We start from the raw sequence: 27,378 nt of genomic DNA on the forward strand, positions 1-27,378 counted from the left end.
GCTGGGAGCGCAATAGTTCAGGTAGTCCAGTACATTATTTTGTCCTCCATATCGATCCTTTGAGAGAGTGATCAGGAAAGAAAGAGCTGGAGAAAGCAAGAGTAAGAGAAAGGGAAAGAGAGGAAAGGAGAAAATGAGAGTGAGAGAAGAGTAAAAGGAGAGAGATGGAGGGGAGCATTACGATAAAGCTAGAGAGTTGTGGAAAGGGAGATAGTAGTGGAGAGTGATAGTGAGCAGAAGTGAAAGAGAGGGAGATGGAGGGAAAGCAAGACAGTGAGCAGGAGATATAAAGAGACAAAGTGAGAGAGAGACAAAAAAGAAAGAACAAGAAAGAGAAAAAAAGTGAGAGAAAGAGCGGGAGATAATAAAAAGGAGAGCAAAAGATGGAGAGGGTGAGAGCAAGCAGGAGAGCTAAAGACCGAGAGAGACATAGAAAGGGAAAGCTTGAGAGAGAGAAATAAGAGGAATTGAAATGATCTGCATTTCTTTAGCGCTTTTCAAGTGAAGACTTCCCAAAGCGCTTTACAGTGTGCTTCACATTTCCCAATAGCGGCCTTGTAGCCATGTAAGGCGCTAACCTGCTTATTGGGGGTATTAGGGGTTCAGTGTCTTACCCAAGGACACTTGGACATGTAACACGAAGGAGCCGGGATTCGAACTGCGATCTCTTGATCCCAAGACGAGCGCTCTACCTCCTGAGCCTGATGTACTTTTCTACGGGTATGCAGACACTGATGTGGATTTTGTCCACAGGGTGAGAAAGTTCTGCAGGCCGGCGCTTTGTGCGACAAGATGCGGCAGGCGATCACCTCTTGGCCACAAGGTGGCAGTGATGAGCTGCTCGGAGCGACGCAACCGCCTAAGGTGGGAGTTACACCGTTAGGACGTTATCACAAAACAAGTCGTGTAGCACACTTTCCAACCTGTGGGCATTAAAAAGCTGTAGATTTAAGCACGGAGAACACAATTCGTCTTCAGAATAGAGGTTCACCGATATTTGAGAATTTGACAAATATCAGTATTCGCATTTTTACTAATTTGAGGTGCCGATCAAATATAATAAAAACTGGGTTATTTAGGCTCAGATGCAGCAGAGCCTTGCCCTCCCTCACTCCTCCTCTCTCCAATACTTTTCTGATTGGCTAAGCAACCGAAAGGCGGAGCTGCTGAAGCAATAGCTTTCCTAAATTCCAACACTCCAGACTGGAAACAAGCTCCTGATATAAAAAATTTTTAAAGTCTGCTGTGGTGGAAAAGCGTTTATGTGATCAAGAAATAGCGTAAAATGAATGAACTTGTTTAAGGGAATCACGTTCTAAACTTGAAGTCATCAAATCAGTTGAATGTCAGTCAAGTGTAAAAGATTTACTCCAAAACCCACGATAAGGCCAACGGATAAAAAAAAAAAAAAAGTATATATAAAAAAACCTGTGTAAAAGCATTTCTGCATCATTGGACATACCTTGTTGTAATCAGTCTGTTTTGCTCCATAACTCCCCTTTAAAAATAAAGAGACTCATCAGATGACTTCGGATAGCCTCTGACATTTTGATTGACCACTCTCAGCCAATAGCAGGGTTTTTTTTCACAGTCCACAGGCCTGTTTGATAAAATGGCGATTGCTTGCTTTAGCTCCTAATATGTTTACCATTAGTAATCAATTTCAAATGATGATTGACACATTGGTGAGCCAATGAAATTCCCAACATAATTTGATGCAGTGTTCTTGGTGGATTCAACATGCTGACCCCTAGTCTTTTTTTCGACTATGTCAAAAATGGACGTGCGTAAATGCAATCAGGGATTCAGTTTCACGTGTGATCATCACGGGCAAGTGTGCACAATTATTGAGTGACTTCCTGAAAGAGAAGTCAAACATTTACAATTCTCTAAAATGTCTAAAAATTGGACTGAGTAAAATACACAGTTGCAAAGGTTTTAGTGCTGTAAATGGGTACTTTTGAAATCGGCCTTACCTACCCTCGGAAAAATGAGCAAAATACAAAGTTACGTTTTTCAGATTGTGATCAAAATTGTCAAGGTACCAGGTAGGGCTTCAAGCTATTGCCTCACCTGTGTTCCAGCTAAGGTGCCCATGCTACACTCACCTGCAGGCATTTAATTGTGAAAGGAAAGTCAAGTGAGAATAAAAACCTTGAATATCTGTGTAGTAGCACTTGCAGTAATTACCTTGCAAAAGAGTTTCAAGAATATACTTCGGGTATGTCTTGGATTAGGATTAACATTAAGGGGATGAAATTGTATTTTGAAATCATACCATAAGTAAAACTAAAATCTGAGTAGTTTTTTTCAAATCAAATTACTGTTGTAGTTTCGGAGACCGTTATTGAGAGCTTCAAACTACAATTACGGTTGTAAAGTAGGGTTTTAAATTGTAGTTTTGGTCTGGTCATGAAGTAGTCTCAAGATTTTTGAATCACTAACTGGGTTTAAAATAAGGTTTGAAATCTGACGTAAGAATTGCCAAATTAGGGTCTCAAGCGTAAGGAATAGTCATGAATGGAACTTTGATAGGGAAATTATGGTGCCTTTTATACTACAGTCTATATTTTACACCCAATATATAATTTATACGGGCAGCACGGCGGCTAGCGCGTGTGTGGCACAGTTCTGAGGTCATGGGTTCAAATCCAGCTACCAACCTTCCTGTGCGGAGTTTGCATGTTCTCCCCGTGCTTGCGTGGGTTTCCTCCGGGCACTCCGGTTCCCTCCCACCTTCTTAAGACTTGCATGTCAGGTTAATTGGCCGGTTCAAATTGTCCCTAGGTGTGAATGAGGGAGTGAGTTGTCTGTCTCTGTGCCCTGCGACTGGCTGGCAACCAGTTCAGGGTGTCCCCTGCCCACTGCCCGAAGATAGCTGGGATGGGCTCCAGCACCCCCGCGACCCTACTGGGGATAAGCGGTACAGATAATGGATGGATGGATATAATTTATACGTTTCTATATTGTACTAAAAACCAGTTTTTAAGTTCTCAAGCCAAAAGAATTCTTCTCTAATTAAAAGCTACAACTTGAAGGCCCCTGGGTATTTTCCCAAGATCTATTCTCTAACAATGAAATACTGTAGTGTGTCACATGAATCATTCAAAGGAATTTGTTAGAAAAAGGTACAGACTTCAGGTATATGTTAGCTTACCCGCCAGTGGAAGAGAGTACTAAATTCTTTCCATGTTTATTGTTAGGTTAGAGTGGCCAGCAGTGTATATGATTAGATAGATACTCAATTCATCCCCAGCAGTATCCTTGTGTTGAAAAAGAAAAGATATAGAATACAAAAATACCCAATATAAATTGTTGATATAGAGTATTTAAATAGTGCTACGGAAAATACACACTAATAAAAATAGGGTCATATGCAAATGTGGGGGTGGAGTTAAAGAGCCTCATGGCATGAGGAAGAAATGATCTCCTCAGTCTGTCCGTGGAACAAGAAGGTATATTACACCATGTCACCAAAGAATATGACCAACCGGAAAAATCCTTTTACGTACATGTGGGTTTTTCTATCCTCCAATCAGAATCCACGAGACCGTATAAAATGGAGGCTCACACTTCAGTCTGTGGAAGTATTTCAATTCAAGAACGCACAATTTTGCCTTGTTTCAACGTGATGGCTTTTCTTTAATAAACGAGTTTGATTCATTGTAACTTAAGTTTCTTATATCATCCGGACGTTGTTTTCTTGACATATGTTTTACATGATTTTGAATCTGGAGTAAGGTTTTAAATGAAGTTAAACTTTAGGGTAAGGGGTTTAGTGTTTTAAGCCAAACTACAGTGGCGGTTTTATAATACTAGCCAGAATTGAGCTTTATAGACACAATATTCAGTGTTTTGACCTCAAACTACATTTTTGGTTGTTAATTAGGGTTTGAAATCATAGTTTTTAACCAGTATTTTAGTGTTAAGGTTTGAAATTTCTTGAATTAGGGTTCTCTATATGTCCAATGTGATATTTTCAGATATTTCCCGAAGTTCATCAGATGACGCGGCGCTTCAACCTGGCGCTTCTACGGCAAGAAGCTCTGCGAACTCACTTGGAGGACCTGCGCCGTGACAACCATCGTCTCAAGTTTTTGCTACGCCAGCGCCTGGACGGCATGACGCTCGCAGGGGGCCCCGCCCTCCTCGCTATCGGACCCGCGCCCTCCGCCGCCGTCCCCGACCACGCACCGTTGCGCCACAACGTCATCGAGGCCAACCGCGTCGTGAAAAACCTGCTGACCTGATGAGCGGTGAAGACATCTCTGCCTCTTCCTGTCCATGAATCAAACGTGAGTTGGAAGACTAGAAAAAATACTTTTATTGTGGTAATCATGCAGGACACCAACAGGAAGTAGTAACACGTCACGTGGTCAACGTCAGCTGCTCACCACACTATCAATCCTTTAAGTTAAAAAAAACAAACCCAAAAAAATAAACAGGCCAATCGGGAGGCAGCTCGGGCTCAAGGTGGCCACTGATTGGACGCATTTCCCTGGAATATTGAAGGACAGTGAACCCTTGAACGGCGGCAGTGAGCTAATGCTACAGAGTCAATCAATGGCGGGAGGAGGGGCTTGTTGGAAAAATAAAATAAATTAAAAAAATATCAACGAGTCGGCAGTTTTTTCCTTACTTGTGACATCAGACCCTCTGAGACATCTGATTGGCTGGCTACTGCTTTAATATCAAAATGTCAACTTAATCCAGTCCATTCGGAAAGAGTCATCACGTCGCTATGGTGAATACCTCCACTAAACGGAGAATCCTGATTGGCTATCACATGAAAGCACTCCTGATGCTTTACAACCAATCTGACGCGTTCTTATTCGATTTCACAACATCAATAATTCTGCGAATACAGTAGAACTGAAAAAACAGCTCTGATTGGCCAGCTGTCGTGGGTCACATGACCGAGTCATTTCACTACTGATCAGTTGATAATGTCCCGACTGAAGCGTTATTGTTGGATTCTTGTGACCGTTCTCATTGGCCAGCTGTCTCTAAGGTGGGTCACATGACTAATAGTTCTTTTACTACTTTTCAGCCGTCGTCACAAAAACCTTACGGTCGCTGGTAACAGAGCTCCGATTGGCCGGCAGCTGCTGAGGTGGGTCACATGACTGCAGGTCCTTTCACTACGAATGAGTCGTGACGTCGAAAAACCTTACGGTCGCTAGCAACGTCGGCCACAGAACGGAGCCTTCCGATTGGCCGGCCGCACTCTGGGAATCCTCTCTTAGCCAATCAGGCCAGACCAGGAAAGATCATCCGTTTCAAATAGAAATGATATAGGTTTTTGTTCTCGCTTACGTGTCCCGGAAGCTTCGGTGGGGCGATCTCGCTGCGGACCCTCGAGACTGGACGACAGCGATCTGATTGGTCGGACGGGTCCGCCCGGGGGTGGGCCCTTAGTGTCATGTGACCCGATGTCATTAGTCCGCCGCACGTGTCGTTCTTCGGATCGTTCGGGGCAGCGGGACCCCGATCGACGGGCGGAAGGGGATAAGCGGGGCTGAGGGGGGGACGTTCCGGACCGCTCTACACGTAGACCCTGGCCAGGGCGTCGGCTCCCGCCGAGGCGATGTAGGCCTTGGAGGGGTGGAAGGTCACGTCGTAGATGGCCTCTTCGCTCTTCTTGCGGTGCGCCGTGATCTCCTGCACGCAGGTTTTGGAGTCCAGGTTCCACAAGCGCAGTGAACAGTCGTGACCTGTAACCACGACGATAGCAGATGTGAGGACACGCCCGGAAGGACCACCACTTTCTATAGATCCACACTTACTTCCGGACATCAGGTAAATCCCGTTGGGATCCACTGCCAAGCTGGTGACGGCGTCCAGGTGGGCCACCATGGCGTGGACCACCTTACCTGCAATCATAAATACAAATATACTCACAATTTTGTTAAAACGTTACTGTACATCATTTTGGTTTTCATGATCAAGCCAAGTTGTATCATGGAGTCAAGTTTGAACCACTGGTGTTCCTCATGGCTCCTTACCGGAGATCCTGTTTATCAGTTAAGCAGGAGATCCTTTTGTGTGGCTTTACCAAGAAAAAAGGTAGGCACCTTGCATGGCTGACTTCCTGTTGGTGTGTGTGAATGGGTGCGAGGTGTGAAGCACATTGTAGAGCGCTTTGGGAAGTCTTTATTGACTGATTTATTGTAGTTTACAGCACTATAAGGTGCCCCGGATTATAAGGCGCATTTCTGGAAAAAAAATGTCTTGTAATATATTAAAAAAAGCACATACATTTAAAACTACAGTAAAAAAAGGACGGTGTTTCTGATGTGCCGCCAGAGTATTATTGGTCCCACCAGAGTCTCATAAACATAATATTCCAAAACAGATCTAAATACAAAGTTAATAAAAACAAGTTCCATTTCTCATCATTGACATGATCACAAACGCCATGGTGTGTAAGTGTGCTATGTCAGAAGAGCTCAGAAGCGCCTTCCGTGAGGATGACATTCCGTTGTTGCTATGGTTGCCTAACCCTCCTGCACTGTGATTAGACGGCTCGGTAAAATGGACAAGCATTGTCCCCCAAGTTGAACTTTTTTTAATTACCGACGGCCAGAAAAAAAGGTTTAGAGCCGAGCATTCGGCACAGAAAACCTGCCTGGAGTGAAAAAAACGCAGCGCTGATTGCAAGCAGTAAAAAAAAAATTGGCTCATCAGCAAAAAGCTTTGGTGGACACAGCCCCAAATTGTAAGTTGTGCGTAACAATAACCTCCTGTAGACCACGGAAGAAGAACCGGCATCCTGTCGTAGCGGCACTCACGAAAGCAGTGGTACTGATATTCAATATTATACTTTACCAAATCACCGACATTTAATTCAATCGAAAACTCATATTGGCGATTTGTTGTGTTTACTCTTCCGGGGGGAGCATGGTCCCCCTTGGAATTTCCACCCAGCAGGGTCGAACAAAAGTCAATGGAAAACACAGCATGCGATATTATATTAAACCAAGGTAGTTGCATTTACCTGACTTGTTGTCAAAGAACTTGATGTTCCTGTCCTCGTGCGCCGTGATGGTGACGGGCAGTGTGGGATGGCTCACCACCTTGTAGATGTGATGGCAACCGGGACGGCCTGCACACCAGACAATTACCATTTTGGGTACCCGGGAATTTGCCGACAGTGACTGCAATTTGCTGCCAACTTGAGGCACGATTCGTAGATCACTGTGCCCAAATTATTACGGATCAGGTTATTGTTCGGCATCGGATCAGGAGGTAAAGCGCTCGTCGTGGTCAAGAGGTCACAGGTTCGATTCCCGCCTCCTATGAGAGTCATGCCGAAGTGTCCTTGGGCAAGACACTGAATCCCTAATGCCCCCATAGCAGGTAGTTGCCTTGCATGGCTAAAGCTGCTATTGGTTAGTTAGTGTGTAATAGGAAAAAGTGTGAAGCGCTTCGGGAGGTCTTCATTGACTTGAAAAGTGCAATATAATGGCAGGCCATTTACATTTACATGTTCCAATATCTCGGCTGTAATTAGAAAAAATCTTTGGAAATGTGTTTTTGTTTGGTCGTTATTTAAACGCCCCTTGTTGTTTTGTACAACTTAATATAAAATGTATTTCTGCTTTCACATAAAACATTACGAAATACCTACCAAAGACATGCTTCTTCACATGACAACAATGACATTTGAGTGCTATTTTTGAAACAAGCCAGGGATCCAATTGCTGAGTCCAACATAATGACCCAATTTTCTTTTCTCAAAACAATACAAAAGGAGTCACTGATCCTAATTTAAATACAACTGTAAAAATATACATAATTCTAGAGCTTTTTTTTTAACATTTGTTATTTTTTTCTGCTTTTAGAAATCCAATATCCTTCATAAAATAACAATTCTAAAAACAATAAAAGTGAAAAGTGACTGATCCTAGTATGAATACAAGGACAAAAACTAAATAAATGGATTTGAGAGATGTTTGTGGTTATTTTTAAATGTTCCCCTCTAGTGGAATCCAAAATCCTTCAATTAAAAAGCCTTAATATCGTATTTTTATTTTAAAAATTGTAGTTTAAACACCTTAACTATTTGTTAATATTTTCTCTTAAAAGTGATTTCAAAATGGTTCTCCTTTTGACAAACAATTCAGTATTTTAAGTATTGAACCTCGAATCGATAAAAGTAGTATTCAACGAAAACAAAGATGAGCGCCTAGATCCAATCGAGCCATCCTTAATCAGTACTGAAGCTCCCCTACTTACGACTTACATAAAACGGAAGATACTAACATTTTTTTCGGGATGTCGAAAAATATTCGGACATTGCAGTAAGTTAGATTTTTTATTGTGTGCACCTTTTTCCCAGTACAGGATGTTACTGTAGTGCTACTTTCCACCACTACCGGCGAGTTGCGCTATGAGAGCTCACCCAGCATCCACCCTGAAGAAAAAATCCGGCTTCCTCTTCCAAGTTGTTGTGTAAACATACTATAGTTTATCTCCACGACATTTGTATTGTTTAATATCTCGTGCATCCATTCAATATGATTGGTTTAAAGTGTAAAGAAGAGGTGAGCCGTTTCTTTTGAAATGAAAGTGGAATAAGAAAGATTGATGTGGTTGAGAAAATGATCGGATCGCTTTTTTTCCATCCACTTTCTACCACCAGGGCACACGGAAGTCAGGTAACTCTTGAAGCCCATCTTCCAAAAGTAAGTTACACTCAACTTTAATTATCTGTATAGAGTATATTATTTTATGAAATGTTTTTTTTAGTACAAGACAATACAGGTTGTTTATACAAGCCTTATACATACTTATATAAACCTTAAACATACAAAATATGGCGCTGAAGCAACTTACGAACTATCGTAAGCATCTGTACTTGCCCTTTCCACCATTTAACTTCGCGTTTAACATGATAACGACACGGAAAGTCACGTACAGCTATAAGTGCAGTTCACGGAATTGAGTCTTACTTCCTTCGCTCTGGCCCTTCAGCACCAGCGTGCTCTGGGAGGTCTCCAGGTCGTATAGCACCACGTCGCCGCTGTCGTACGACGCCACCATGTGGGCCGGGTCGCAGCCGTTGAAGTCCACAGACGTGGGGACGCCGTGCTCTGAAAACGCAAAAAAAAAAATGAGGTCTTGCGAATGGGAAAGAGTTGTCGGCATTGCCCACCTTCGGCGCCGTTAAAAGTGCTGATGCAGGGGTTCTCCTCCCGAGGGTTCCAAAGCTTGATCGTTCCGTCGGCCGAACATGACAGGAGGCGGTTCTTGATGCCGCTGTAGGCTAAAGCCCAAACCGCGTCGGTGTGGCCCGTCCACGTGCCGGCCAGCGTGCTGGCATCTTAACGGACAAAAAATATTGGTGATCAGTAGTCTGAAGCCAGGGTCTGCAAACCGGGGCTCAGGAGCCACATGCGGCTGTTTAGCGCTATGGAGTGGCTCCCTGGCACTTTTCCAAAAATTATTCAAAATTGAAAAAAAATAGAGGGAAATGTTTTTTTTTTTTTAGAATATGGTATCTGTAGGACAAACATGACACAAACTAACGTTTTCCGATACTATAAAGATGTGTAAAAAAATATTATTATTAATATTTTATATGTAACTATCAAACGAGAGGGGAATCAGCTCCTTTGCTTGTTTTCCCTTCTCTCCTGTGTTCCCTGTGCAAGACCACCCAATTTAACACTGCACTCCTAATTTTTACACAGAAGTCAAATTAAACGGGTAAGGACACAATCCTGTCATAGGCACTTTTTTTGGTAACAATGTAGCTTTTTTTTTTATTAAGTGATTTTTTTCATATACATTTTGAATGACGAGGGAGGCACGGCGACGCAGTGGTTAGCGCGTGTGCGGCACAGTTCAAATCCAGCTACCGGACTTCCTGTGCGGAGTTTGTATGTTTTCCCCGTGCTTGCGTGGGTTTCCTCCGAGGACTCCGGTTTCCTCCCACATTCCAAAGACATGCATTTCAGGTGGATTAGCCGGTCCAAATTGTCCCTAGTTGTGAATGAGCGAGCGAGTTGTCTGTCCCTGTGTGCCCTGCGATTGGCTGGCAACCAGTTCAGGGTGTCCCCTGCCCACTGCTCGATGATGGCTGGGATGGGCTCCAGCACCCCCGCGACCCTACTGAGGATAAGCGGTGCAGCTAATGAGATGAGATGAGATTTTGAATGCCACTTGGAGATACTATTTATGTTTTGTTGCTTAGGCCCATGGATGGGTTGATATGGTATCAAAAGAGAGAGAGAAGATGATGCACTGACTTGCTGGATATTTGCACAGAAATCAAACTTCAACTCCATTGATGTTATTTTATTGACTTTACCTTTTCAAAAGGTCACCGTTTCATTTTTATTAATGCATGCTACGTTTATTTTTGTTGCCCAGATAAGGGGCACGTTATGCATGTTTCATTTTGTTGTTTCTACGAATCCTCAAAATAAAAACGACATCTAAAAAGGGATTTCGTTATTGCAGACTTTAATTTATCAATGCAATAAAACAGACCGTTATTCATAAATATTGTAACGACGTTTAACTTGAGGTGGTATACTACAACAGAGATTCATTACAAGGTTTATATATGATTGTAATACAAAATACATTTTTGTCTGTTTGGTCGAACATGGCTTTTTCAACATTTTGGCTTGCCGATCCCTGTCCTAAAGTCAGGGAATGACGGGTGTGTGCGCACGTACCGTACGTGTCGTACGGGTCCACGTTGGAACCGGGAACGTTCCACCACTGGATGGTGGCATCCATGCCGCCACTGAAGCAGTGCTCGCCGCTCGGCGTGATGGCCAGCGACAGAACGGGGCCACTAGAAGGAAGAGGCTGCAAATTTTAGAATGGGAAGCCGCCGCCACGTTTGACGGGATGGGGCATACGTACGCGTGAGCTCTGAACGTGTAGACCGGCTCCACGTCCAGCGAGGCACTTCTGCAAGGAAGGAGGATGGTCAAATAACAGGACACAATCAATCAGGAGGATTAGTGGTGAAGTTGCAAAATGTTCTGGCTAATAACACTGGAAGATTTTCTTTTTAAAAATGCATTTAAAATCAATATTAAACAAACCAGGATTTTGTGTAAATTGATTCGAAAACTATTTTGTCAGAGATTAAACAATTAAATGAATCATTTTATATCAAGTTCATTCATTTTACATTAAGGTATTGAATTCAATGGTAAATGGACTGAATTTGTGTAGCGCTTTAACCAGTTAATGAGGTCCTCCAAAGTGCTTTACAATGCACTTCACCCTTTACCCACACACACCGATAACCGAGTCAGCCATTCATAACGTCTACCTGCTTATCGGGGGCATTCAGGGTCCAGTGACTCTGAGAAGCTGGGTATCGAACCTGCGACCCCTTTGTCTCAAAACGACCGCTATTCCTTCAGAGCTACCGCCGACAGTTCAATGCAACGTATTTTGAAGCTTAGAGCTGCTTTTTGCGACTTATTAGCGCAAAGACCTACTAGTATGATACGCAATACTAAAATAACAAGCTATCGTGCTATCACTATGTTGTTACTGTGTTATTACCATGTTATTAAAAGGTTGTAACTATTAGTGGGCTTAAAATAGGTTCAGTCAACCACATAATCATCATGCCAGTATGAAATTGCATTTACTATAAAATCACAATGATTAATAACTGGTGAGCTATTTGGAGAACTGATTTGCAAGCTACTCAGCTGTACCTAGGGGGGCAGCATTGGTGACAGATGGTTTAAGGTTTCAAAACGTTTTTTCTAAACAAAATTTAGTGATTCATAAAAAGCTTCATGTTGTGATTTCATATGCTTATTCTGGGGCCATTTAAATAGACTTTAGGGCAGGGGACAACACTACTGACATGCCGTTTAAAGCAAATTATTTCTTCTAGCTATACAATGTTATCAAAAAACGATCATAATCAAAAAATTACTTTTTGGCGGCGACGGTCTTCGTGAGGTTCCAAAGCTTGAGCGTGTGATCCTCTGACACTGTGAGTAGGCACGGCTCCACCGGGTGGAAAGCGAGCGCCCGAACGCCATCGAAGTGGCTGCGGAGCGTGTACTTGGGGTTCCACGTTTTCCGGAATGACGACTCCTGATTGGACGCCAACTGTGCAGGGGGGAGGGGTTTTAGAAGAGACTTGGTTTAAAGAAAAACAAATGATTGTCATTTCCAAACTACAAGCTTCTAGTTTTTTTCTACCTTTTAAACAGTCCAAGTTGAAATACAATGCGGCTTATTGTTTTTTCTTGGGGCAAATTTCTGTGGGGGGGTGACGGCTGCAAGTTTGGACTACGGAGATCCGACTGTTCTGTTTAAACAAAGGATCGCAAGGGCTGCAGGCAGGTGATTTTTGCTCAGTGCTCTGAATGTCAAATTGAAGAAATTCAATCAAGCACGGGATAACAGCGGGAGTAACTATGACTCCCTTCAGGAGCCAAATGCCTCGTCATCTAATTAGTGACACGCATGAATGGATGAACAAGATACCCACTGTCCCTTCCTAACGTCTCGCGAAACCACAACCAAGAGAACGAGCTTAGCAGAATCAGGGAGGAAATGTCTAGTAAAGAAAAGTAACCGTCAGTGCCGTGTGTCCGCCACTGTCGATCTCAATCAACTAGCAGAGCAGTCAATCTTAACTAAATTAGCATTTACTTATATGATAGAGTGCAACAATAACATTCTCAAAACTCAATGTACTGTACTGACTAAAATTTAGAAGCGATCTCGACAGCCTGTGGACATGTCGAGCATTGCGGCTGATCTTAAGCTCTCCCATCCCTTGCGCACATGAAAAATTGATAGAGGAGACCAAGTACTTCATAAAAAATCCTTACACACATCTTTCTAAAAAGTGGTGTTGGCTGATTAAAAATTTTAATGTGGCAGCAGGTGACTAACTATTGGGTATATGTTTACGATTGGGCCGAAAACTGACATCATTTTATGTTGTTATCAGCCTAAGAATTATCGTGAACCCCTCCTTCGTTAGAAACTAGTGTGTTTTCATAAATCCCCTTTGTAGATTAGCAATAAATGTGGCGGCGACAGCGGGCGGGATTATGTGTTCCGATACGTGCTATATTCAAATGTAAGAAATGGACGTGAATGAGTTCATTTTTATGGCTTTTTAATAAGCCCGCGTCTTAAAATCTGGCGTGTCTTGTACAAAAAACAAGATGAGTTTCTTCCTTAAATCAGGTGCACTCTGCAGCCCGGAATTTACAGTACTTTAAAAGCCACTCACGTCGTAACTAAAGTCGACATCGTCGTTGGTGACCGTGAGGTCGGCCAGATCGCCCAATCCCAGCACACTCTCCAGGACGTGGTCGGCGCCGCCCATTAGGAAGTTCTTCCCCCCGCCTGGCGCAAACGGCAAAGGCTCCGCTGCGCACATCAGGTCAGGGATATCGTTAACATCCTAAGACGGACTGTGGTGCGAGAATTCCCATTCGGCTCACCCCACTCGGTCCCGTCGCCGGAACTGCGCGCCTCCCCTGCGCCCTCGCCGTCCTCTGCCGTCACCAGGAAGTCAAACTCCTTCAGCGCCTCCTCCGTGTCGGCGTCGTCCTCCTCCGACGCCAGGCCCTCGTTGCCCACCTGAGGAATGGCCGCGGCGGTGGGAGACAATGAGGGCGACGAACAGGGGAAGGGGAATGATGAGAACAGGAAGTTCTTCCGACCTTGTTTTTGTGCTTTCGGTGAGGTTTGATGTTATCGCTGATGTCGTCCATCAGCTCTCCGTCCTCATCCTCGTCTTCGTCGCTGTCCTCAGCATTCTCCAAGAAGCTGAACGTCTCCAAAACGTCGCCTGGACTCCTGCACCAACACAATTATTTTCCTGTATTAGGGAAGACATCCTATTTCCAAGAACTTTAAACCCTAAACCTCAGCAACTCATTTGAACTCCAATACATGGGCCTAAAACAAGTACAAAATATGATTATCAAACAAATAATTTCAAAAGAATTACATGAAAAATATTGGTTCGATAACCCAAAAATGCTCCAATGATTGGTCTATTGGAAACAAACGGATACCATCTAACCCAACACTATTTCTAAGTTTGATGTCACAATTTTTTACTGGAGTTTTGCAATTTTATTGTCAATGTAAATAAAAATATACAAACACAAATGTCATACTTTGTGTGTTTTTATACTTTTGAATGCTGTTGAAAACATTCGTATCCATTTGGCAGAAAATGTAGCAATTTTTATCTATTGTAATATCGTATTGTTAAGCTGATAGAGTAAAAACATTTATTGTTAGTTGTTGATGTCATTTTCATCCTGGGCCCAAATAAACAAACAACAAAGTACCTTTACTGTACTCTTAAATGATTGATAGTATGAAATACCTTTTTATTGTTTTACTATATTTTTACACTGTTTTAGGCAAAGGTGTGGAGAGAGGGAACAATAATACCTAAAAAAGTTAAATTGTCAGATTTTGCAGATAGTAGATAATTGCACAAAATGTAACTTCTTATCTTAGTAGTAAAATGAGAAAAATGCTGTGCCATAAATAAATCAGAATTTATAGTGAAAAGTAGTGACGAAAGGCAAAAAATAACATTTCAGCCAAGAGTAATAATGTTTTGCGAAGCAGTACATACAATATAAAAATATGACAAATAAAGCCAAAGTATATTATATCTGTTATTGGTATAAATGTCGGCCAGGATATGAATACACATTAATGTTCAACGGTTGGAAAAGAAGTTATAGCACCTAACTGTAACCAAATATAAACCCTAAACAAGGCTCTCCACTAAAAACCCTCAGTAGCCCGTGGACAAGTTCTGAGAGTAACTCACCAGTGACAGGTTTTTGTAATTTTCTACGAAATTTGATTCCTAATTGGCATGAGGTTTAAGTGGTTGTCTGAGCAAATTGTAACTCAACTTTAGATAGATAGATAAATAGATACTTTATTCATCCCCGGAGGGAAATTCACATTTCCAGCAGCATCCCTGAGCTGAGAACAATACAATAATAAAGCAAAAAGAATACAATATACAAATACCCAGTGTGACGTGCAAATGCCCACTGTAGCGTGTTATATAGAATATCTAAATAGTGCTACACAGAATACATATTGCAATAAAATTCGGTAATATGAAATGTAGGTGGTGTGGTTTAATGTGGGCTTTTACTCTGCCCGGTAGAGTTAAAGAGCCTCATGGCATGAGGAAGAAAAGAGCAATAACAACATGATAACATGATAGGATATGTTGTCATTTTGGAAGCATACCATACTGGTAGACCTTTGTGCCAATCAGCAACAAAATGTAGCTCAGCTTAAAAAATGTGGGTGACCTCTGCCCTAAAACCGACCCTTCTAGTCAAGTTTATTTGTATGGCCCTTAATCACAAGGATTCTCAAAGTACTGCCTGAAAACAAGTTTAGATTAGTTGAGAGCGCCTAACAAAAGAGTCCCCAGTATGAGAGTAAAATCCTGGAATATATAGCCAAAATAACTGTGCCGTTGCCATGGTTACCGTTTAGCATCTTTGCGTGCATCGTTGCCATTGATGAGCTGTTGCAGGTTCTTCTTCTCGACCGAGCCGTTCTGATCAGACGTCGACAATCCCAGCAGGGAGCGAACCCGTTGGGTGCGCACGTCCAAGATCGTGTCCGTGTAACCCACCTCCTGGAGGTACCTAAGGCGCATGTGAATGCCACGTTAGCGATTCCCGTAGCACGTCCGTGACATCATAGTAGCCGTCATACTGTCTCAAGAGCTGTCGTCCTTGTTTCCACGTCAGCTGGCTATTGGCAGGGATCGCCGACACCTCGGAGTCTTTTGCGTCTAGAACGCGGACGCAACAAACAGACGGACACGCACGTGGATAAAGTTGGCTACAGAATTGTGACGACCAGAAATCGTGGGAGGTTGGGACAAGGGGATGTTACCTGATTCAAAGCTGGGCATCTTTAAGTCGCCTTGATTCAACTCCGTTCCATATTTCAACTTGTGATACTTGGCCCTGTGGAACGTCAGCATACACAATTTTACTAGGGCTGGAACCAACAGCTATTTTAATAGTCGACTATCAAAAAGACTTGATGAGTATCATGTTTATCGTAAATTTAGCATAAGGTTGATTTAATTATAAACACAAGACGAATGGGTAGAATTGAAAATACATCTTTCATTGAACATAGTGCCGATTTATACAAAAATTAAATAAAACAAATCAGGCGCTGTGTGAGACATAAAGCCATAAATAAACATATTTCCATTTGTGAGGGACAGGCTAATAAATAATAAGCCAGGAACAGGCTTATTAGCAGCAGTAGAATTAATTAATATTATTTGCATTTTGTGAAGTACATTCAGCAGTCGACTGCAAAGTATGTTACAAAACAACTTTATGATTCTCAACAGTTGGAAACCAAATGATTTTAACTGACATTTGTCACTTTTAAAGCTTTAACAACTGACGTTTGTTCGTCGGACTGGATGCATCTAATTTCCAATACATTTGTGTCAAGCACAATCTCCCATAACGCTCGAGCTCTCTTTTATAGCAAAATATTTGCATATAAAAACTATATTGGCTTGATCGTTACTTGAATCTTTATGAGGCGAGTCAGACTCTGTTTCACCAATTGTGCGACGTGCTTTTTATATGCTCATGCATCATTGAGCTACTGCCATTTCTGTATTTTTGTAAATGCTTGGGACAGATGCTAATGCGCATGAGCGAATATACTCATGATGCCTCACTCTGTTGAAAAAAAAAAACGTGTCTGGCAACAACACTAGACAAAGAAGTTCATCTTTCTATTACCGATTTTTGTTGATAACATTGACTAATCATTGCGACCCTGATGTTAACATGCAATGCTAACCGGGCTTACTCTCGCCAGAACGCACCTCTCCTGTTTGAGAGCGTACTCCAACATCTTGATTCGTCTGACCAGGTCATTCTTCAAGTTCTCTTGACCTTTCCTCTCACCCTGGAGGAACGCTATCCTCGCCTGAAAAATATAAACATGCAGCTGATGATCGTCTCACACGCATACACACACAGACGTCAGTGTGATAGCAGCTGCTCCTGAAAGACGATACTAATGTTGGTTATTTATAAATACGCGTACACAATGTCCATAGCAACAGGTGGGGTGAGGGGGAAAGCCGTGGTGTGTCGGTTGCCATGGTGATGGGGGAAACCGGCACGGGACGTTGGCGCCGTGCAGCCGTCATCAACATTCATCAAAATAATGCGACGTGCAGTTTAGGTATTTGATGAAGTGTTTTAAGGCCCAAACTCAAACCGCCATTTTAACAAATAATTTTGACGAGCCACAACGTTATCCGCCGTATATAACATATCAGCTTCATTGACCGTCTTCTATTTTGAAAGAACAAATTAAATGAAATCATCAATCATGATTATTGGGAAAGCAATAGTGACTACCGAGCCTTATTTCATCCTTTACAGTAGTGCTTCAGTAAGTAGTTATCTGCTTAAGATTTTAAGTAAACTTTAAGCTGTAGACAAATACTGTATTTTCCGCACAAAAAGGCGCACCAGATTATAAGGCACACCCCCCAAAAATATTATTTGTCATGTAGTTTTCACACATATGGCGCAACGGACTATAAGACGCAAGAAATTGAGACTAAAGTAAGAAGTACTGTGTTTAGTTATGTAGAACTGTTGGGCTCTTTTCTTACAGCAGTGCAATAATTACGATGAATAATCAGGCGACAAGTATTGGATTGAAACGGTGATCAAACCCGGATCGCAACGGAGAGAGGACGATACTTTACCACTAGACAGATAACATACAAAAAGGCAAGGTATCTTATTACCGCACAATTTTTACTCACGGTGCCCGAAGCACAGACTAGCTCAGTGCATTCGGTTAAGCAGCCTCTCCACTACTTCACCTGAGCATCAATAACCTCTCGGTTTAATATTTATACGTGTGGAAAAAAAGCTTGTATAATATTTTGTTGAAAGACTTTTTGTTTTCTGTTTGTCTTTCGCAACTTTAGGCGAAGGAGTGGAGAGACTGTTTAACCTAGGAGAATACACTATGCAAATCCGTTTTTCTGGCACTGAGGCAAAAAATAGTGTGAAAATGAGATAAGCTTGAATGCCTTTTTGAATGTCATCTGTACCACTGGTGGTCTAGTGTTGACATTCTCACCGCCCTGATCCGAATTCTAATCCCATTGAATACAGTGCATAGGGATTTGGGCTAACGACGAACATCAAGCAATCAATGCTCAAATACAACATTTACAGAACACAGAATGGATGTAAATTCCTCGTGCTGGCACACGGAATTATACCGTAATACATTGTGTTGTAACGCACACCAATAAATACTGTGTGCATTTTCAAACTCAACCACTGTATTCTGTGTTACTGGCTTAAAAAAGGCGCACTTCAAATTTCTGGTCAGTTTGAAGCTTTTGGTGAGCCTTATAGTCTGGAAAATATGGTACTTTTCTAGCTTATTGATGAACCACTACTCTTAATTTCCTCAACAAAAGCTATAATAAAATAGTGTCTTCAACACATAATTTTCAAACTAATAAAAACTACAGGAAAAAGTCCCTTCCATAAACAATAAGTAGGACTACAACCACTGTGCATTCTCATCAAATAAAGACGGGACAAAAAGGATAGCTCACCAAATAAAGACTAGACTAAAATCTGTGGTTATTATTTAAGAAAAAAATACAGTGAACCCTCACTGTAACGCCGTTCACTTTCAAGATCTCGCTTCAGTGATTTGCATTGTGTTCTGCATTCTGAATGACTCTCCACTTTCAGTTCACAATTATTATTAAAAATACTTTTTGACAATAGATAGTTGTTAAATAAAACCTTTATACACTACTTTTATGAAATAACAAAGTTTGTTAAACAAATGTTTGAACCTGTTAAAAAAAATGTTCTTTGGTTTAAGTGTATAATAGTCTACTGTACTTGTATAATAATAATCCAATTCACAGATTGCGCCCTTAATGGGTTCCTTTTTTTTTTTTAGCCTATTTTTACCTTCAAGTTTTTCATTACATGATAAGTATATTGTTTTTAATATTGGACAAATACAAAGGGGATGTCATCGGATGCCAGTTCCTTATCGGACTATAATTGAACACTGTTGTTTGTTTTGACTCTTAGATGATTGCATTTCCACGCCTTCTATGACTGATCTTGTTTTGTAACCTTGAAAATTTAATTTAAAAAAAGGTGGCTCAGAAGATGGAACGGAATTTTCTCATCTGAAAGCTGCTCTCCTTGCCCTCGCAAATTCAAAAGCCATTGATGCCCTCTCTCCTTTTTTGAGTGTCCACTAAAGTCTAAACGTAACATTGAATGTTTATTCTCTTCTGCCACGTAAACAATTACTCAGTGCCGGCGGCAATAAAAACTATTGTATTCCAAACACGAGAAAAAATACATTTTAAAAAGAAAATAGCCATTTATGTTCCCCCCCAAAACCTGCTCTTAAAAATATATACTGTACATCAAGGGAATTTGGAATTAGATGGAAATATATTAGTATTGATCATCTTAAACTGATTGTTTTGTTTGTTTATTGAAAAACACTAGACAAATAGAATGTTTACCAAAAAGAAAGCAAGAACTGGTTGACTGAATAGTAATAGTGAGATAGATAGATAGATAGATAGAGATATATGTCTGTCTAGATGGATAGATAGATGTCTAGATAGATGTCTAGATAGATAGATAGATAGATGTCTAGATAGATAGATGTCTAGATAGATAGATGTCCATATAGATAGATGTCCAGATAGATAGATGTCTAGATAGATAGATGTCTAGATAGATAGATGTCTAGATAGATAGATGTCCATATAGATAGATGTCCAGATAGATAGATGTCTAGATAGATAGATGTCTAGATAGATAGATGTCTAGATAGATAGATGTCCAGATAGATAGATGTCCATATAGATAGATGTCCATATAGATAGATGTCCAGATAGATAGATGTCCAGATAGATAGATGTCCAGATAGATAGATGTCCAGATAGATAGATGTCCAGATAGATAGATGTCTAGATAGATAGATGTCTAGATAGATAGATGTCTAGATAGATAGATGTCTAGATAGATAGATGTCTAGATAGATAGATGTCTAGATAGATAGATGTCTAGATAGATAGATGTCTAGATAGATAGATGTCTAGATAGATAGATGTACAGATGGATAGATAGATGTACAGATGTATAGATAGATGTACAGATGGATAGATAGATGTACAGATGGATAGATAGATGTCTAGATAGATAGATAGATGTCTAGATAGATAGATGTCTAGATAGATAGATGTCTAGATAGATGTCTAGATAGATAGATGTCTAGATAGATGTCTAGATAGATAGATGTCTAGATGGAAAGATAGATGTCTAGATGGATAGAAAGATGTCTAGATGGATAGATAGATGTCTAGATGGATAGATAGATAGATGTCTAGATAGATGGATAGATGTCTAGATAGATAGATGTCTAGGTAGATAGATGTCTAGATGGATAGATCGATGTCTAGATGGATATATAGATGTCTAGATAGATAGATAGATGTCTAGATATATAGATAAATATATGGATAGATAGATACCCTATTCATACGTTATTAAAATGAAATATAACAAAAGCGACTGGAAGTCGGTTTAAACTAAGACTACATAGAAAAAACTTGAATTAACACTATAAACGGCTACATAAAAATGTCAATAGCGTATTATAGTAAGCTCCATTGATAAATGTGAACGGAATTACGACCGTTCAGTGACGCTATGTCTGTCACGCAGGCCCAGCTGGTGCTCGCCTAACATGCAGGCTAAGCTAGGCGATAGCGTGACCAACCAAAAATTAACGTGGCGTGAACAAAAAAAAAACGCGTTAATTCCCCTCCACTAAGTCGAACACTAAACATTTAAACGGCTTTTACGGTGTTGGAATGTCAACATTTGCAATTGTTTAACATATTTATTTAGCGTTGAACGCGGGGACGGGACGTGAAGCTAAATGCTAACGCGGCTATCGAAACGTCTAAAAGCACATTAGTCAAAATGATTTATTTTGTAATATATATATTTTGTAAGTAAAGTTTTAGTTGCTGTGTGTTTTTTACCTTGTACATCGGTTTATTCATATTTTTTGTTTTATTAATGTACTTGAAATCGGCACCGTTATGGCCTGACCGTCAACCAGTGCTTAAAAACACATTTATAACGCACATCCGTTTTATTGATAATATATTACGTTTTTATATATTAACAAGTACTTAAATAATAATTGGCCTACTTTGCGAGAGTTGTCACGATAACGCAATGAGTGTCACTTCTATTATTAGTCGATGATGTTGACATGATCTCCACAGAATGGACGTCCAGGGCAACTGTCCATGTGTCCTCCGCGGCTCACCTGCAGCTCGGCCCGCTCCACTTCCCAGTGGGCCCGCTCCATCTCGAAGCGGGCCCATTCGTGCTGGATGTAGTGTAGGATGCCCGGGATGGTGTACTGCTGCTGGGGCCGCGGCATGTCGTCTGTCTGCTGCGGCCCCAGGACGGCCCCTCCTCCTCCTCCGCCACCGTTGACCGGGTGAGTTCCTCCGGTCCCCCCCGGCTGGAGCTGGAGCTGCTGCTGCGGTAGGGTCTGCTGGGGCGGCAGAGGTCCGGCGGCGGCTCCCCCGCCGGGGTGCTCGTCCATATTGGAGGTTGTCGTAAAGTGTCAGTGAAGAGAAGAGAGAATTCCGTTGAGGGTACGGCGAAAGCCCGAAGGTCCCCACCGGAGGACTGCGGTGAGGTGAGGGCTGCTGATGACGGAGCTACTGAGTGGAGCTATCCGGCCGCCATTACTGAAAATTCTCCTAGCTGAGAGGAGGCCGCCGCGGTGTATGCTGGGAAAGGACCTAAGTGGAGATGCGTTCAGTAACATGACACGGGCGATACAGTACGAATAAAAATAAATTATATTACATGTGATAAATTATTTTTTTGTTATTTTCACTTATATAATTTTCGTTTATGTGTAATGAAAGGGCTCTAAAATTTATTTTTTATAGTTTGAGCGCTACTTCACTGGACATCAATATCAGTTTTTCTAAATCCCATTGAAAGCACCACATTAGCGCTAGCTTAGCATGCATGGTTTGTTATGGTAGCATATCAGTCAACATCTTAAATTATTTTGTTTGACTTTAGAATTGATCTCGTATGTTTAGCAACAAAAAATTCTTCTGAATGTCTTCATTTTAAACACATGATCGTTGCCAACTTGACGAAACTCATGCATTTGCCAAAATACCAACACACCGTAAGTTAACAGTCAATGTTATTGCATGCAGTATATATATTTTTAATCTAACGGGGAAAATAGTCGCTCCATATGCAAAACTAGATCTGAAAATTTCAGACATATTGTTATTATAAAAACACACGTTTTATACATGCTTTTTAATCAAAAAGTCGTAATCAAACGTCGTATTTCACAATCTAAGAAGTGTTTAAAGGGACAGTGTGTATTATTTGACCTAAATACACACTCGCTTCATTAAATCGTGCCACTGAAAATCGATGCTACAAAGCACAAGGAAGAGTACAAACTATAATAATAAAAGAGAAAAATGAGATGAAAAGATGATGAGGATTATAGGCAAAATTATTTAAAAGTTAGTCCGTGTAAAGTTGTATTTGCATTGCAGCTATATTGCTGGATTGACAGGATGACATTTGTTTTCCCACCTGAAAACTACAGAGACTCAAAGTAACCAAGCTACTTCTCATTTTTTTCACAAGGTTGTTGTGGTACCCTTAGCACTATGATGGCGGGCAACCATAATGTAAGCTCCCTTTAGGTAAGGCTCACGGTTCAAGGATCTCTTAACCGCATGGGTCATCGGGGCACCAATGAGGACGCAACTTTGGACAGCTTTCTCCACTGTTGATGGTTCTTGGTAGTTTTGGAGCAAAGTTGGCACTGGTCTATTCCTTAATGTTATCTGTCCAGTTCTTTTTGGGTCTTCCTCTCCCCCTGCCCCCTAGGACTGTGCCCTGGAGAATTATCTTGGTCAGTCCCGATGATCTTGTGACGCGACCATTCCACTGAAGTTTCCGTCTGCTCACAGATGGTAACTGGTCAAGTCAAGTCGCATTTGATTGTGACACCCTTAATCACAGGATCTCCTAATGACTGCAGAAGTTACAATGACACCATCCCCTGATCTTACAGTTCTTCATAGGGTCCAATGTGCCCTCTGATAATGTTGTGCACCATTTTGTCTGTCACACGGGCGAAGTAGCTGATCCCTTGACGTTTCCTGTAGCATCACATCTCCATAGCTTGGATTTTCTTTTCCAGTTTTGCAGAGAGAGTCCATGTCTTGCAAACGTAGAAGAAGAGAGAAGTAACCAACGCTTGGAAGAGTCTGATCTTTGATTTCACTGCTATGTTCTTGTTCTTCCAGATGGGTTTAAGTCTGGCAGCTGTCGTTTGAGCTATCCTTACCATAATTTCTGGTTCTGACCCATTTTCAGGTATGACAGCTCTAAGATATTTACATTTTGGTGACATGTTCTAGGTCTCTGTGGTAGATGGTGATGTTTGTGGTGATACCTTGGGGATTGTTGGTTGTTACTTTTGTTTTTGCTCTGCTGATTTCCATCCGATACTGGGCTGATACTTTGTCCAGGCGATTGACCAGACCTCGATATGAGTTCCTGTTTGTCTCCTGCCAATCTGGCAATATCATCAGCAAAATGGAGGTTAGTGTCCCCCAATGCCGACTGAACTTTCAGAACTTCGGACATAGTAAGGCTCATGTTTGTAAAAAGAAAGCAAATTTCTCAACTTGCGAGTATTTAATTAAAGTGCATGTTCATCTGATCATGTTTTTGTGCCTATATTTTAAAGCAATATTGTCTTTTTCAAATTATTATTTTTTTTTACCACTAGGAGGTTCTAAATAATACACACTGTCCCTTGAAACAACCCTGTACTCACACAAAATCCTCCACATTCTCCTGGATCTTATTCATGGTTTCATGTCCTCAGGTGATGTCACGGTCGTGACAAGAGGCTTCAACCAATCAGCGTTAAGGATGATCACCTTTGTATTGATGGTGAACCGCCAGGGTCAGACCCGACTCTGCAGGTACTACCAGTCCGTTAGCATGAGCCGCAGGACGGCACTGGAGGCCAACGTCGTCCGAGCTTGCCTGAGCCGCTGCAAAGACCAGGTGAGTCCGGATCGTTTCTTGCAGTCAGGTGATGCCGGATTCAGGCTTGGGAATGAACAGAATACATGTGACGGCGTTAGAAATAATGTTAGTGTATTCCGTTATCCATCCATCAATCCATTATCTGCACCGCTTATCCTCAGTAGGGTTGCGGGGGCACTGCAGCTCATCCCAGCTATCTTCAGGCAGTGGGCAGGGGACACCCAGAACTGGTTGCCAGCTTGTTGCAGGGCACACAGGGACAGACAATTTGCTCGCTCATTCACACCAAGGGACAATTTGGACCGGCCAATTAACCGTGCTGTCTTATTTAGTTTATTTAGTCTTTTATTAGCATATTTGGCAGTGTAACAATCCAAAAGTAATTGACAGTAATCAAGTTATATTAATTCAATATAATGGTATTTGGATTACATCACTGATTAGTTTTCAGAGTAATTAATAACAGTAGTCAATTCATGATTATTTATATAGTCCTTAATCACAAGGAGTCTCAAAGGGCCGCAGATTATTGCAAACCACAGACTATTATGACACCATCCCCTGATCTAAAACCGACATGAGGGCAAGGAAAAACTCAAAAACCTAGACATGTATAAATGAAGAAACCTATTAGAGCATCCCCTGATCTAAAACTGACATGAGGGTAAGGAAAAACACAAAAACCTCAACATGAGGCAAATGAAGAAACCTTGCAAAGGGACCACACATGAGGTCATCCCCCTTGGAATGCATTCATCTGTTTTCAAAGTGCCTGTGTCACATCCTATTGTTCAAAACTGTCCTATTTTCCAGTGTTCTTTTGTAGAATACCAAGACTCGAAAGTGGTTTTCCGGCAGTATGCTGCCCTCTACATAGCCGTGGGCATCACGGAAGATGAGGTGGGTGTCCGTTCACCCTTATGTGTTTGCTAATTTAGCGCAAGGACTGAAATTTTCACTTCCACAGAACGAATTGGCCATCTACGAGCTGGTTCAGAACTTTGTGGAGGTTCTTGATAAATACTTCAGCCGTGTGGTAAGTTGTAAAAGTTCACATCACATCAGAAGATGATGCTGCTGGTTTCCTACTTAATTTGTTTGTGTCCCCTAACAGAGTGAATTGGATGTATCCTTTTCTGCGCCCCATACGACCGTAGCGGTTAAGGGATTCTTGTACCTTGAAATTCAAAACTCAGAGTCGGGTGTTCTTTAATTCGCTAGTCACAGATTATGTTCAATCTGGACCGCGTTCACATCATCCTGGATGAGATGATTCAGAACGGTCGCATCGTGGAGACCAACAAGACTAACATCCTGGCGCCGCTCAACGCCTTGGATAAGATGGCAGAGGGCTGACACTCATGTTTTGAGTCATCTCCTCCATCAATGAGACTCTTTTAACAATCCTCATTTAAGACAAATCGTCTATATCATGTGTCAAACTCATGGCCTGCCGGTGAAAGGTCTGAGAGTCTTGCTTTGACCATAAACTACATTTCCCACAATGCCAACTACGATACCTGCAAAGTGACGGCTCAGCTCCACCAAATGCCAGTATTTCACATCGATGCCGATGAGTGAAATTGAGAAATAAATCATAAAAATTCCAAGATTTTTTTTTTTCAATTTTGTGACAGTAATACCTCTACATACCAAATTATCTAGTGCAAATTTTCCTGATGCGACAAAGGAAAACCTATTAAATTGTTCCCAGCTTCCTAAAAGCATCCAAGTTTAACCTAAATAGCTCCCTGATCACTTAAACACAAATAGTAATCGAACATAAAAACAAGATAATAAAATGACTAATGTCTGGAAATTCTAGTAACTTGGATTTTCTCTTGTACGTTGGGCAAAATGTTTGGCTGAAATACATCTAGTATCTAGAATTTCATGGAGCTCTTATGTAGAGGTATCACTAACTCATCCATTGCATATTATATATATACAGTGACTTTTCAATGCAACGGTAAAGTTTGTGATTTAATAAACTCTGAGTTAATTTACATATCAAATATCAGTGTCTGAAACCCATGAGAAATTAGCGGACGCTAGGGCAGACAACTGAAAAGTTGCCTGCCCCATTTTTCACAACTTAAAACCCAATAAGACGAATAATCGCAAAAAAAAACCCCATTGTTGCAAAGTATTAAGGACTGACAATTAGAATATATAAGAGAACAAGACTTTTGAACTAAGTTTATTATAAATCTACTTATAACATTAATTGCATGTATATGACATCGCTGTTTTCCATCTGTATGTACCTGTATTTACTCATCTTCGTTCATGCAATGTTTGCGTTGCGTTGTCTGCTACAAGCCATGTGAACTCCTCTTTCCACCATGCTTTTAATGTACGTTTACGTTTTGTAGCGTCATCAATTTTGTGAGCTTCTTTTAAATCTTCTGGGGCTGAGGTTTTGGCTTGATTCCTAACCACTTATCCACTTTCCTTGTGTTCGTGTGTCTACTTTGGAAAATGATAAGCAAATGCACGACCTTATAACGTTCGGGAAAGTCTGGAAGTTATTCGATACAGGCCTCTGATTGGCTGCCCAGTATGCAAATTCGCAAAAAAACGAAATTCCAAAATTTCCAAACTGAACGAAGATTTCGAAATCTGAATAAAGCAAATGTTTGATTTGAAAAAAATAAAAACAAAAGATTTTCTTTTTCTTTCTTGAAAAAGTTGTCGGCCACCCGGGCAGAGACGTTGTGTAAGTTGTACGCCCGACGTAAAAAATGCACGCCCCGGGCTTCCGGGCAGACGTGATTTCAGACACTGCAAATATATTTTGTTACATTTATATTACATAGGGCTCTTTGTGGCCCTCGGTGAAAATGAGTTTAACACCCCTGGCCTATATTGACAAATTGAGCAAACTGAGAACATGTTTAAAGAAGAAACTGCAACCCAATAATTTATATCCCATCTAGTGTTCCTTGGTAAAAAAAAAATCGTTGGCACACCTTTTACATGTCTTAATTCAAGCACTTTCAAAGCCAATTCTTTAATTTCTCCAGGACCATTGAAAAAAAATCTGGTGTAAATCATGTATTTCGCAGATGCAATTTTTAATCTTGCATGTGCATTTATCGAGATGTGATTTTTAGATTTTGAGTACATTGTAAACATATTTATGGATCTGAACTAT

General features: G+C 41.2%; 3 protein-coding genes across 6 annotated transcripts in view; 2 read left to right on the top strand and 1 right to left on the bottom strand.

The window, feature by feature from the left end:
* The window catches only part of LOC148352106 (dynein regulatory complex subunit 2-like), a 74,717-nt gene extending 70,113 nt beyond the window's left edge, over positions 1-4,604 (top strand). Inside the window, exons 7-8 of the mRNA XM_088354987.1 lie at positions 754-864; positions 3,984-4,604. Of these exons, the coding sequence (XP_088211113.1) occupies positions 754-864; positions 3,984-4,250 (378 nt within the window). The 3' untranslated portion in view covers positions 4,251-4,604. The remainder of the gene's footprint in view (positions 1-753; positions 865-3,983) is intronic.
* Positions 4,301-21,907, bottom strand: strn3 (striatin, calmodulin binding protein 3). The gene is made up of 16 exons (XM_088354631.1): positions 21,427-21,907; positions 16,883-16,986; positions 15,916-15,989; positions 15,733-15,811; positions 15,501-15,662; positions 13,680-13,815; positions 13,458-13,596; positions 13,244-13,383; positions 11,924-12,102; positions 10,882-10,929; positions 10,689-10,810; positions 9,158-9,325; positions 8,955-9,095; positions 6,998-7,105; positions 5,787-5,873; positions 4,301-5,714 (listed from the first exon to the last, which is right to left on the bottom strand). The coding sequence occupies exons 1-16, from the start codon at positions 21,709-21,711 to the stop codon at positions 5,545-5,547; spliced, it is 2,142 nt and encodes a 713-aa protein (XP_088210757.1). The 5' UTR covers positions 21,712-21,907; the 3' UTR covers positions 4,301-5,544.
* On the top strand, positions 21,304-26,886 carry ap4s1 (adaptor related protein complex 4 subunit sigma 1). Of its 4 annotated transcripts, XM_088354634.1 has the most exons (8): positions 22,007-22,317; positions 23,468-23,537; positions 23,693-23,765; positions 24,055-24,239; positions 25,035-25,121; positions 25,189-25,257; positions 25,336-25,347; positions 25,449-26,886. In XM_088354634.1, exons 4-8 carry the CDS (start codon positions 24,102-24,104, stop codon positions 25,575-25,577), a joined length of 435 nt encoding a protein of 144 aa, XP_088210760.1. In that variant the 5' UTR covers positions 22,007-22,317; positions 23,468-23,537; positions 23,693-23,765; positions 24,055-24,101; the 3' UTR covers positions 25,578-26,886. The 4 variants fall into 4 exon arrangements, with proteins under 4 accessions (XP_088210761.1, XP_088210759.1, XP_088210760.1 ...); XM_088354635.1 differs by lacking the exons at positions 22,007-22,317; positions 23,468-23,537; positions 23,693-23,765 and adding an exon at positions 21,304-21,954; XM_088354633.1 differs by lacking the exons at positions 22,007-22,317; positions 23,468-23,537; positions 23,693-23,765 and adding an exon at positions 21,319-21,807.
* Positions 26,887-27,378: the final 492 nt, after the last annotated feature.

This window comes from Urocampus carinirostris, chromosome 15 (assembly GCF_059441175.1).
Source record: "Urocampus carinirostris isolate Australia breed hairy pipefish chromosome 15, RoL_Ucar_1.0, whole genome shotgun sequence".
Classification (NCBI taxonomy): domain Eukaryota; kingdom Metazoa; phylum Chordata; class Actinopteri; order Syngnathiformes; family Syngnathidae; genus Urocampus; species Urocampus carinirostris.

Coding starts and splice junctions, on each gene's coding strand:
- strn3 (XM_088354631.1), bottom strand. CDS start 21,711: ATGGACGAGCACCCCGGCGGGGGAGCCGCCGCCGGACCTCTGCCGCCC. Junction 16,987..21,426: donor TGGAGCGGGCCGAGCTGCAG/GTGAGCCGCGGA, acceptor TATATTTTTCAG/GCGAGGATAGCGTTCCTCCA. Junction 10,811..10,881: donor TACACGTTCAGAGCTCACGC/GTACGTATGCCC, acceptor TCTTCCTTCTAG/TGGCCCCGTTCTGTCGCTGG.
- ap4s1 (XM_088354635.1), top strand. CDS start 24,102: ATGATCACCTTTGTATTGATGGTGAACCGCCAGGGTCAGACCCGACTC. Junction 24,240..25,034: donor TGAGCCGCTGCAAAGACCAG/GTGAGTCCGGAT, acceptor CCTATTTTCCAG/TGTTCTTTTGTAGAATACCA. Junction 25,122..25,188: donor TGGGCATCACGGAAGATGAG/GTGGGTGTCCGT, acceptor TCACTTCCACAG/AACGAATTGGCCATCTACGA.